At 37.0% G+C, this 12,811-nt stretch overlaps 1 protein-coding gene across 1 annotated transcript in view; it reads left to right on the forward strand.

The window, feature by feature from the left end:
• Positions 1-12,811, forward strand: part of LanB2 (laminin subunit gamma-1) — a 403,913-nt gene that overhangs the window by 335,814 nt on the left and 55,288 nt on the right. Inside the window, exon 23 of the mRNA XM_090405827.1 lies at positions 12,451-12,650. Coding sequence (XP_090261953.1) covers positions 12,451-12,650 — 200 coding nt within the window. The remainder of the gene's footprint in view (positions 1-12,450; positions 12,651-12,811) is intronic.

Raw genomic sequence — 12,811 nt, forward strand, 5'->3', positions numbered from 1 at the left:
AATCATTTTCGATGCACAAAATTGCTAGGTGATTAAGTCATTCTTGGCTACTTGTGCTTCTTTTCCATGTTTTCAATGAATTGGCCAGTCTGCTGAATGATCTCTCAGCTGAAGAAACAGTAACCGGTATTGTGCAAAATAGTTTAATGGTGAGGCAGATATTGGCAAATATACCTTGCAGGTTTTTGTCATAAATTGCATTCAGAAGTCTCACCAGACTTGTTTCTGTGCCAAAAACTATCTTATGAATACTTTTAAGGTGAAGAATTTCATTCAGTAACTCTTCTGAAAGATCTTTTTCATACATATTCACAAGTTGTGCTGCTTTTGCGATAAGTTGACCATCATCCAAGTTGTGGAAATTTAAAATAGGTGAGAATAATTCACATATATTATCTGCTGCTTCAAACCTTGTTTTTAAATCATTCATAATGAAATCCAATACTGGATAAATTACAAAAATTTTGAAATCTTCTTCAGGTTCTACACCAGTTTCCGCATATTCACCGGGGGGGGGGGGCAGAGCCCCTTTATATATATAATTAAAGATGATGCATACTTTCATTGACAAAACTGAAAAAAGTTACTTATTTCTGTATGCAATAAATTTGATCATTTTATCTTTATTATTTAAAGTTAGTTTATAAATTTATTTCTTAGGCATTGTATGTTACAATGAAATGCTTAACCTAATTTTTGGATAAAATAGAAACTTTAATTTAAACATTTCCAGTTATTCATTTTAAATGTTTTAAATGTTTAAAAAAAGACTATTTAGCTTTAGTTCATTTTAATTTATATTGGGTGGATATTTTCTTGTTGATAACCTTAATATGAAAGTTGAAATATTGAATAACTGTTTTACCTTCCATCTTAAATAAATTAATTTACTTGAATACATTTTAAATACAGTTGACCCTTGAAGAATGCAGGTTTGAACAATGCAGATCCACTTATACATGGTTTTTAATGAACAAACATATTGGTAAATTTTTCGGAGATTTGCGACAATTTGAAAAACTTGCAGATCAGCCGGGTAGCTCAGAAATATAAAAAAAAATTAAGAAAAAGTTAGATGTGTTATAATTGCATAAAATATATGTAGATACTAGTCAATTTTATCATTTACCACTATGAAGTATACACAAATCTTATTATAAAAAGTTAACATTTATCACAACTTACACACACAAACACTTACAGGACTGTAAGTTGTGTAGTGTCAGAAAGAGCTTTAGAAAAATTAGTGCTATTTTGAATAATAATTGGTGTTTCATAAATTTTAGGGTTTCATTATTTATTTTTGAGAACGAAGTGTGTCTGAGTGATTTTTGGTGTGAATTCTATCAGAATTATTAGTCTAAATTGACATTTTAAATATTACACAATGCCAGTCAGGAGGTCAACCATGCAGGCATCGACTGGTGCTACTAGGCGAATGCCGTGGAAGTCAAGTAGCATTGGTGACATAGACTTTTCAACACTGATTCAATGTCCTGAGTGCGATATGTATGCATGGCAGAATGTAAGAGATGTCTTTGTGGAGAGGGAGAGAATGAGTGAAAGATGAGAGAAGGTATGGATTTGTTGTAAGTGCTATATACTGTTGGACCACGATACACAGAATGCGAAACTGACTGAAAAGATAGATAGTCTATATGAAAGAAATGGAAATGAAACAAAAGTTAAAGAGACTGATGAAGTGAAAGAATGCAGCATGTAGAAGTGAAAGTTATGAAAAACTGAAATGAAACGAAAGCAAGAGAAACTGAGGGAGTAAAAGAAAGAATGCAAAGATGTAGAAGCGAAAGTTACAGAAGAAGTTGTGAAAAACAGAAGTGAAACGAAAGTTGGAGAAACTGAAGGAGTGAAAAAATGCAAAGATGTACAAGCGAAAGTTAGTGATAAGGGGTGAAAGAAAGTATGAATGAGGAAAACGAAGTAAAGTGCAGCCGAACGAGAGCTTGCGAGATAGAGAGTGACGTTGTCGGAATGCAAGATTTAATGAAACAGGTATTGGAAATGAAAAATGAAATGAAGAATATGTTGATGTTAGGCATCTAGTGGAAATTAATGAAAGTATGCAAGAAATCAGAATGAAAAAACAAAGAGTAAAAGAAGCGACAAGTGATTCCAGGATAGCAGTATATGGAGACTCCATAATTAGAGGGCTAGTTACTGACAGTCCATAAGGTCTGCTATCTGGGTAGGAGATTGAGTATGATAATAAGGCATTGGACATGAGGAAGAAACGAGCAATAGAGTTAGTTGTGATTGTAGGGACGAATGATCTAACTGGACATAAGAAAGATGTGAGGACAGATATCAGGAGGCTATGGAGAAGAGTGAAACATGACAGTGTAGTAGGGTAGGTTGTCAGTGTGTTACCTAGGTATGATGATGAGTTGCGATGGAGAGCCACAATCATGAATGGTATTTGTGTGAGGAGAAGGGAGTGGAGTTTGTGGATGTATGGCATGTGTTTGAGGGAGGAATGAAATTATGCAGGCTTGATGGGTTGCATTTCAATGGCTTTGGAGTGAGTGTGCTGGAGAATGTGTTGCTGGATGAAAGTATAGTGTGTGGAAGTACAGTGTGTAATGCATGCCAGAGATCAGAAGGAACAGATGAAGAGAAAAATCAGGAGAGTGGTACTGAAGAGAAAGCAGTGCTTGGCAATGGAAACAGTAGTAGTGTGAGAGAGGAAGAGAGAACGGAAATACAAGAGGAACAGGGAAACGGGGAGGAGCTCGGGTGGACAGGGAGACATGGCATAGAGAGAGTGAATGTTGAAAGTGGTAATGAATGTGTGTATGAAGATGGAGTATATTGCAAAGTGGATGGAGAAGTGGAGACAGAGCAGGTATATGTGATAAGCGGTGACAGAGGTGATTTGGATGAGGAAATCACAACCAACATATGGTTTGGATAGGACTAGCTATAGACCTAAAAATGAACTGATGTGTTTGTTTACAAATGCCAGAAGTATCAGAAATAAAGGGGATGAAATGGTTTCAGTGATTGAGTTTATTTGCCCCCAAATCATTGGAATAAGTGAAACATGGTTGAATGAAGATGATATCATAACGGGAATAGAAATGGAAGGGTAAAGTATTTTTCGTGAGGATAGAAAGGGCAGGAAGGGATGGGGGGGAGTGCTGCTGATGTTAGCAGGGGAATTAAGTCCACATAAGGCAGACATGAAAGGGGAAAATAGTAGCAATGGTTATTAGGCAGTGTGGTGTAATGTGGAGGTTGAGAGGAAGACATATTTAGTTGGATGTTGCTATAGGCCTGGGAATGTGGAAGGTAGTGATGAAGAAATGTATAAACAATTTGGATTAATGAACAAAGGAAGAGTAATTATTATGGATGATTTTAATTATGGCGGTATAGATTGGAAGAGATAGCATTTGGGAATAAGGAAAGTGAATTTCTCGAATTCTTGAGAGATAACTATCTCAGGTAGCATGTAAAGGAAGGCACCCAAGAATCAAGAGTTCTAGATCTGATCATTTCATCAGAGGATGTAATTGTTAGAGGGGTTTCACATTTTCCTCCAGTTGGCAAAAGTGATCATTAAGTAATCACATGTGTTGTGGCTAGTCATATGCAGGCTTTTGCAGAGAAAGGATATATGTGGAATTATAAGGCTGGTGATTATGACAAGCTTAGGAGACAACTTCGAGCATAACATGGAATGAGGAGTTGAGCAGTAAGGAAATAAATGCTGCATGGGAACTTATAAAGAAACACATAACAGCATCAATGTACGAATGTATCCCAAAGACTAAAAGACTGAATAAGGTAGGTGTAAAATGGATGAATGTGGAGCGTAAGCATGAAATATGGAAAAAGAAAGTACTTTGGAGGAAGTACAAGATGAATAATGGTAATCAGTCACATGAAGAATATAAAGAACAAGCCAGGAGAGTGAATCAGTTAGTAAGGAAAACAAAAATAGAGTATAAGCAGAAATTGACAAAGCAGGCTAAGAAAAATCCTAGAGAGTTTTTTAGATATATGGCAAGTAGAAGGAAGAATGATCATGGAAAGATGAAGTTAAGGAATGAAAGTGGTAGAATGGTAACTGCTTCAAAAGACATTATTGAGGTATTCAGTGATCAATTTATAAAGGTGTTTCATCCTGATCAGGGTGAAATCATGAGGAACTTAAGTGTAGAGGATATAGGAGAGGATAGCTTAATTGCTAGTGAGCAGGAGGTATTTGAGGAAATAAATAACCTTGATGTTAATAAGGTGATAGGATCTGATGACATATCACCATGCATCTTAAGGGAATGTTCCAGGGAACTGGCAGTAGCATTGGCATGCCTGTTTAATAAGAGTTTTGCATTAGCACAGATTCCAAGGGAGTGGAAGGAGGATAAAATTGTTCCACTGCATAAAGGCAGTGATAAGGCTGTAGCTTCACATTATAGGCCAGTCTGTATATCTGGAGTTGTGGTGAAGATCCTGGAGAGATTGGTGAGAAGTAGGATATAAAAATGGGTTGATAACAGCAGTATTCTCTGTGGTTATCAGCATGGGTTTGTTAAGAGGAGATCATGTTTCACTAACTTACTTATGTACTATAACAGGGTGACAAATACCTTGGACAAGGGAGATGCATATACAGTGGTGTACTTGGATTTTGCAAAGGCTTTTGATAGATTGTGACATGATAAGCTCTTAAATAAATTGAAACAGATGATTGGATAACAGACTTCTGTGTTGAATCAGTGACTGGCTGTTGGATAGATATCAAAAAGTTGTATATGGGGGGGGGTGCAATATCTTGAAAGAGAAAGGTCACCAGTGGTGTGCCACAGGGGTCAGTTTTGGGGCCATTGTTGTTCAGTTTGTATGTTAATGGTATTGGGTTGGGTGTAACTAGTGATATCCACAGATGATGTTCGCGGATGATGCAAAACTGAAATCTCAAATCTTTACACAAAGTGCAAGGTTTTGAGATTTGGTAAGCAACGATGGGATGCCAAGTATACCCTTGGTGGGGAAACTTTAACAGAAGTAGAAGAGATGAGAGAACTAGGAGTGATGGTGGACAAGGACCTGAAATTCAGGGGCCACGTTGCACAAGTTGTGAAGACATCGCATCGAATAATGGTAATGATGCGGAGAACCCTGACATGCAGAAATGCAGAGGTGCATGCAATTCAGTTTGTGCTTGTGCATACCAAAGAAAACTGCTACGAAAAGTGTGTAATTTGTACAGGCTCATTGAGTTCTATACAGCCCATCTCATCTCTTGTGATGAGATGAGATGGCCTGTATAGGCCATCTCATCCTAATGCTTTGTGAAGTTCTGATTTACAAATTGAAAGTCCATAATTTTGATATTCTTTTGTGTGCTTCCCAGCCACATTGGAATTGAGGAAATGAGACTGCATATGCAGCTGCTAGATCAGCTGATAATTTTTCTCCATACTATTTGTCAGTTCCATATAGCAGAAGTTCATATGATCATATCTAATAACTTAGTGAGAGTCATCATGGCAGGAAGTACTGACAAATAAATTGTAGAAGATTAGGACTGAAAATAAGCACTGGCAGTCTAGCCAACATAGAAACAGATGAAAGGACGTGTTCTTGCTAGGCTCTGCATGTGTAACAATCGTCTTACACATTCATATTTATGAAGGCTTATGTGACCCACCTGTGTGTGAACAGTGGAACATGTATTTCTCCATTCCTCATGTTCTGGTGCCAGCACTTCACTCACTCAAGAAAGAATTTTTTACTGATTTGTCTGAGTCACATACTCTTAGACAGATCTCATCAGACTCGGATGAATTTGCATGAAGTTTTTAATATTTTAATAATTAACATTTTAACATTTTATCTCTTTATTAGAATATATTATATTAGAATTAGTATCCCCACCCCAAGTCTCTCTTTTCTTTTTTTAACTTGGTGAAATGTTGAAAGAAATTTTTAAAAAAAAAATGAAGAAAGTGTAGAAGAGCACAGTGAGTAATCACAAAGTGTTTGGTTTCTGTTACATGTATTTTCTATGTACATTATCATGTATGATAATGCTGTGCATTTATCATGGTTGGCTGAATATATAGCATCTTTTTAATCTGTGTGTGACTTGAATCCTACTGTAGCATGCATGTTTTTGGATATCTTTAGGTTGTAGATAATTTTCATTGCCCAATGTGAGATAGTCTTGCTTATTGGGACTTAAATTGGTGTTTGAAAAAGTGCCATTCTTCATCTCTAGAGCATAGCTCCCAGTTTATCTTGCCCATAATTTTATTAAGCATGAATATTATTCTTGGTAGGTTTGAATTTTGTTTGTATACATATTAGCCACATCCAAACTGATATCATGGTCAGTTTCGATATCACTTCACTCTTCACTAATGTACCTTTGACAGAGACTTTATTAAACCATTAAACCATATTTCCCTCCACACATAATTGAATTATTCACATTCACTGTGTGTAGGTTATTTCTTATGGAAAGGAAAAATATACAAATATCTGGATGAGGCTGCAATGTGTTCCCTTCCTTCTCCCCTCTAGCAAACTTCTATACGGAACATTTTGAAAACCAAGCACTCAACACAGCTACACTTAAACCAGTGGTTTGACTGCACTATGTTGATAATGTGTTTGCTGTTTGGCCTCACAGTCCAGACACATTAGATACATCTTTGGTGCATCTTAACAGCCAATGCATTAAAATAAACTTCCCCATAGAAAAGAAAGTAACAATTGTCTATGGCCTATTATCCTTCTCCATTTATAGAAAACTCACTCATACAGGAAAGTATTTACATAAACAATAACACCACCATCCTTCCCAACAGTATGACATCTTCAAAACACTTACTGACAGTGCCAAGACCATTGGTTCAAATGACATACCCATTGAAACTGAGCTCAGGGACCTTTACAGCATTTTTTTAGCTAATGGCTACAGTCTATATAAAATAGATAAAATTGAAGCACCCCCCCCCCCATCCTTGAAACACCCAACACACAGGATCATGCAAAACCATTCCCATCTCATATATTAAGGATACATCAGAAAAAAATAGCCAAATTTCTCTGCAAAAATGATCTTCATGTCACTTTCAAACCTTTCATTCAGCTAGCTACCTTCATACTTTCTATGATATATCAACCACATTCTCTTGAACATTCTGGGTGTATAAGGGGGATATTATGGGGAATTTCAACTATGGTAACATTGATTGGAAGAGGAGAGGACACATGTGAGGAAGGAACTGGATTTTATTCAATTATTAAGGGATAACTATCTGAGACAGCATGTAATAGAAAATACTAAGGGTTTGAGAGTGCTTGACCTGGTAATAGCATCTGAGAATTTGACTGTAATGAATATGACCATGTTGCCACCTATTGGTGAGAGTGATCATAAGGTCTTGACCTGAGAAGTGGCTAAAGGTGTGGAATTTTCGATTAAGATAGGATATATGTGGAATTACCGTGCTGGCAAGTATGACAAGCTTAAGAGCATGTAAAACTGCAAGGGTTGGATGTTGATAGAACATGGGAAATGGTCAAGGAGCATTTACAGGAGGTTATGGCTGATTGTATACCTAGAGTGAATAGTAAAACAAGTAGGGGTTAAATGGATGAATATCACCATTAAGCTTGAGCTGCAAAAAAAAAAAAAGAAACAATTGTGGAGGGAATTTAAAGAGAAAGGTGACCTGCAGGCACACGAACGGTATAAAGCGCAGGCCAGAAAGGTAATGAGTGTGGTAAGAAAAGCAAAAGCGGATTACAAAAGGAAACTAACTATGCAAGCTAAAGAGAATCCCAAATAGTTCTTTCAATATACTGCAAGCAAAAAAAAAACTGTACATGGCAAAATGATTTTAAGGAATGCTGATGGTAAGGAGGTCACTGAATCAGTCGATATAGTGGAATTACTGAGTCAGCACTTTGCAAGAGTATATCATCCAGGTGGTGACACTGAAAGAATGAAGGAACCATTAGTTTATACGAGAATTGTGATGAATGAAGTGGAGGTGAATAGTCTATAACAGAACCTTAATGTGAATACATCTGTGGGATTGGATGGTATACCGGCACGGGTCTTATGTGAAGTGGCTAAAGAATTATCAGTGCCCTTGACCATGTTGTTTAATCTGAGTCTTGGGTCTGGTTTAGTCCCGAAGGTGTGGAAATAGGGGAAAATACAAAGACCAGCCAAGGAGGGTGATTTGGTTGGTGAGGGTAGCTAAAGAGAGGTATGAACAATAGTTAGCTAATGAAGCCAAATAGAATCCTAAGGAGTTCTTTCGATATGTAGCCAGCAAAAGAAAGAATGATTATGGAAGGATGACATTGATAGTAGAAAATGGTATAAAGACAACTGTTGCCGAATGTGTGGTGAAGATACTTAATGAGCAATTTATGGAGGTCTTTCGATCTTGTGAATGTGACTTCATGGAGAGATTGAGAGCAGTAGATGATGGGGAGGAGAGACTGACTGTAAGTGAGCAAGAGGTGTATGGGGAGTTGAGTAAACTAGATGTTAATAAGGCTGTTGGACTTGATAATATATCACCATGTATTCTGAAGGGATGTGCCAGGGAGTTGACACCTTATCTCCCCATCATCTCCTGCTCTCAATCTCTCCATGAAGTCACATTCACAAGATCGAAAGACCTCCATAAATTGCTCATTAAGTATCTCCACCACACATTCTGCAACAGCTGTCTTTATACCATTTTCTCCTATCAATGTCATCCTTCCATAATCATTCTTTCTTTTGCTGGCTACATATTGAAAGAACTCCTTAGGATTCTATTTGGCTTCATTAGCTAACTGCTGTTCATACCTCTCTTTAGCTACTCTCACCAACCAAATCACCCTCCTTGGCTGGTCTTTGTATTTTATTTCCATTTCCTATTTCCACCTTCGGGACTAAACCAGACCCGAGACTCAGATTAGACAACATGGTCAAGGGCACTGATAATTCTTTAGCCGCTTCACATAAGACCCTGTAATGAGAGTCTTATGTGAAGCGGCTCACCAACCAAAACAAATCACCCTCCTTGACTGGTCTTTGTATGTTCCCCTATTTCCACACCTTCGGGACTAAACCAGACCCGAGACTCAGATTAAACAACATGGTCAAGTTTAATGACCATGTTGTTTAATCTGATGTTTAATGTTCAAGTTTAATGACCATGTTGAATGTGACTTCATGGAGAGATTGAGAGCAGTAGATGATAGGGAGGAGAGACTGACTGTAAGTGAGCAAGAGGTGTATGGGGAGTTGAGTAAACTAGATGTTAATAAGGCTGTGGGACTTGATAATATATCACCACGTATTCTGAAGGAATGTGCCAGGGAGTTGACACCTGTTTTGACATATTTTTTTAATATGAGTCTTGCACTCAGTCAAGTCCGTAAGGAGTGGAAGGAGGGAAAGATTGTGCCACTTCATAAAGGAGGTGATCGAACTCAAGCATCAAACCATAGGCCTATCTGTTTGTCTGTTGTTGCGGTTAATATGTTGGAGAAGCTTGTGAAAACTAGGATCCAGAGTTGGGTTGACAACAATGGTATTATCTTTGATGGAAAACATGGATTTGCTAAGGGGAGGTCATGTTTTAGTAATCTAGTTACTGATTACAATAAAGTGACTGCTTCCTTGGACAAAGGAGAAGGATATACAGTAATATACTTAGATTTTGCAAAGGCTTTTGATAGAGTACCTCATGATAAATTGATAGTCAAACTAGCACAGATGGGATTGGATATTAGATTAGGGCATTGGATTAGAGACTGGCTATCTGATAGGTATCAACAAGTTGTGTATGGGAGAGCGATATCCAGGAAAAGGAAAGTCACTAGTGGAGTGCCTCAGGGTTCTGTTTTGGGGCCATTACTGTTTAACTTCTATATTAACGATATAGGTGAAGATTTGGATCGAGATATTAAGTTGTTTGCAGATGATGCAAAGTTAGGACAAACCATGAAGAGTAGTGAAGATGTTGTGGCCTAACTTTGCATCATCTGCAAACAATTGCATCATCTGCAAACAATTCCATGCCCAATGACTTGAATAAATTGAGTCATTGGGCATGGAAATGGAGATGTTAGTTCAATGTTGCAAAATGTAAGGTTTTAAAATTTGAAAAACAAAGATGGGATGCAGAATTTATGCTTGGTGAGAATATATTGTTGGAGGTAGAGGAAATAAGAGATACAGGGGGTGATAGTGGATAAGGATCTAAAATTTAGGTGACACATCACCAAAATTGTGAAGACAACACAAAGGCTTCTGGGAACGATGTTGAGGACACTGACGTGTAGAAGTAGGGAGATTCTTGTTCCGTTGTATAAGGCTTTGATTAGGCCACACATGGACTATTGTGCCCAGATTTGGTCACCGGGTTTTCAGAAGGATGAAGAGATGTTGGAAAGGGTCCAAAGGCGACTGACTAAGATAGTTTCTGACCTCTCAAATGTCGAGTATGAGGAAAGATTGAGAAGATGTAATTTGCAGAGTCTGGTGGATAGGAGGAAGAGGGGAGATATGATAGAGACCTACAAGTTGGTAAGGGGTTGTTATAGGATCAATGCTAGAGAAGTTCTACAGAAAATAGTCGGAGATCGGGGAGAACCAAAGGTCATCCCTGGAAACTGTATAAAGAGGGTGTGAATAGGGGAGTGAGGGGCAGGTTTTTTTTGTGCAGAGTTGTAAATGATTGAATGCCTTGCCTGAGAGTGTGGGGTCTGCAAGTGTTTGAATGTGTTCAAGGCATGGTATGATGAGCTGTGTATGTGATAAAAGGACCTCCCAGATGTGTCTCTGACTCCATGAGTTCTTGGGGTGATAATAATAAAGTTCCTCGTGTTTGCAGTTTAGTCTACTCACAAACATTACATCAGCTATCATTCGTATGGCAAGTCAAGATTGGCAGACCATGCTCTGGATACTCCTTCACACAGGATCAGATGGAGGAAAACATCTTTATTTCATAGAAGTTGTTATAGGTCTCAGAGACTATTTTTGAATCAATATCAACTATGAAGCACTCTCCCAACCTCAGCAAGTGTGATTGCATTAATTTACCAAAGATCCTGAGAAACTATTATTTTAAGACCTGATATCCTGATTTCTCTAAATTAACTTTGTGGTTATCTACCCTATGGGGGGGGGGCATGTAAGGACATTAGTTTTATTGTGAGTTACAATTTAAATTGTTTTTTGTGTAGTTTAGTGCTGTGTGCCTATCACAATTATAATTCTGTTCTGATGATGCTGGTTAGAAAACCAGTAGCAGAATATTTGTGAGTTTAATGAATATACTTTTTTCCTCTCTTTGTGTTGTTCATATCATAAAACATCATTTGACACCTAAGCATTTCTATACATATAATCTGTACCTAACAATAATGATTTAATGACCACCTTAAGAATATGGGAAATTGCCATTCCTCAATAGGAACATAATAGTATGTCCTGTTTTTCAGCTATATTCACCACATTATTATTATACTTGAATCAGTTTTTGTAATGCTTTCTAATGATCTATATAAATTTTCTTGACTCCTGCTCTGATGATGCCCTTTATATTTATCCTTGAAAAGTCCTGGCTTGAATGCCATCTAGGATATGTGAAATCTTTATAAGGACCCTTCAGTCAAAGATGAGTTAGCCATTGTCATATGGAGGCAGCTTTTCATCCCGCAAAACATAAAAATCAGCCAGAAAGCATGCACACAATTAACAGACATAATACATAATATAGATTGATCTCATTAATTTTATTGCTCTAGCTGTGATTCCAACCAACCAAACACAACACTGGTTGAAATTATAGCAAAACATAAGGAAAGTAATTAAATGTGCTTTTTTTTTTTTAAAAAATAAAATTCATGTTTCTTCCATTAAAGAAATAAACATGTTTCATAGACACAAAAACATCTTAAAACTACACAAATGTCATAAAACATTAATTTACCATGACTGGTAGATAAATGAACTAAATTATTGTGAATAAATTATAGCAGTGGGCCAACTGCAGATAAAATCTGCAGTTGGCCCACTGCTTACTATGACAAAGTAACTTGGTTATTTATAAATCTTATTTTGTTTATGATAGCAGGTAATCCTATCTTCATGATATGCCATGTTCATGTTCTCTAGCTGATTTGTTTGTTGTGTAAAAAAAAAGTTTGAGGAGAAAAAACTTAGCCACTTCTGTATGAGATTGGCCATTTCACTTTCAAATGAACACCCTTCGCAAAGATTGGTATTTGAATCCAGTTCTTTCTAACCAATATCACTTCTGACTAAGCTGTACAAGCATTATGTATATAAAGTCAATAAAGTCAAAAAATAATGTTATATATATATTTTTTATTAATCATTGCTTGCACTGTCTTATTATTCATAATTAATATTAAATATTTCTCATTTATTTATAGGATTTTCTAAAGGAGTAAAAGAATCTGAAGATGAAGCTGCTGCCGCTCTTGAGAAAGTGCCGATAATTGAAAACCGAATTGAGGAAGCAGAAGACAAGACCAAGATTGCTGAAGATGCTCTCAGTGGAGCAGAACAAAATGCAATTGAAGCCAGAGATATTGCTCAAGAAGCACAGAGAACTGCAGAAGACGCATCTAGAGTAAGTTTTATATATAGTATTATTTCCAGGTATTTAGTCATTCGATGACTAAACAAAATGATATTATCAACTAAATGACTATACAAAGCACTGTGTAGTCATTTAGACTCAGTGTAGAATACGGGTCCTTCCAAGCTACACACTACAATATGCATCTTGCC

This window comes from Typopeltis vanoorti, chromosome 15 (genome assembly GCF_054136105.1).
Source record: "Typopeltis vanoorti isolate ZY-2024b chromosome 15, IOZ_Tvanoo_1.0, whole genome shotgun sequence".
Classification (NCBI taxonomy): domain Eukaryota; kingdom Metazoa; phylum Arthropoda; class Arachnida; order Uropygi; family Thelyphonidae; genus Typopeltis; species Typopeltis vanoorti.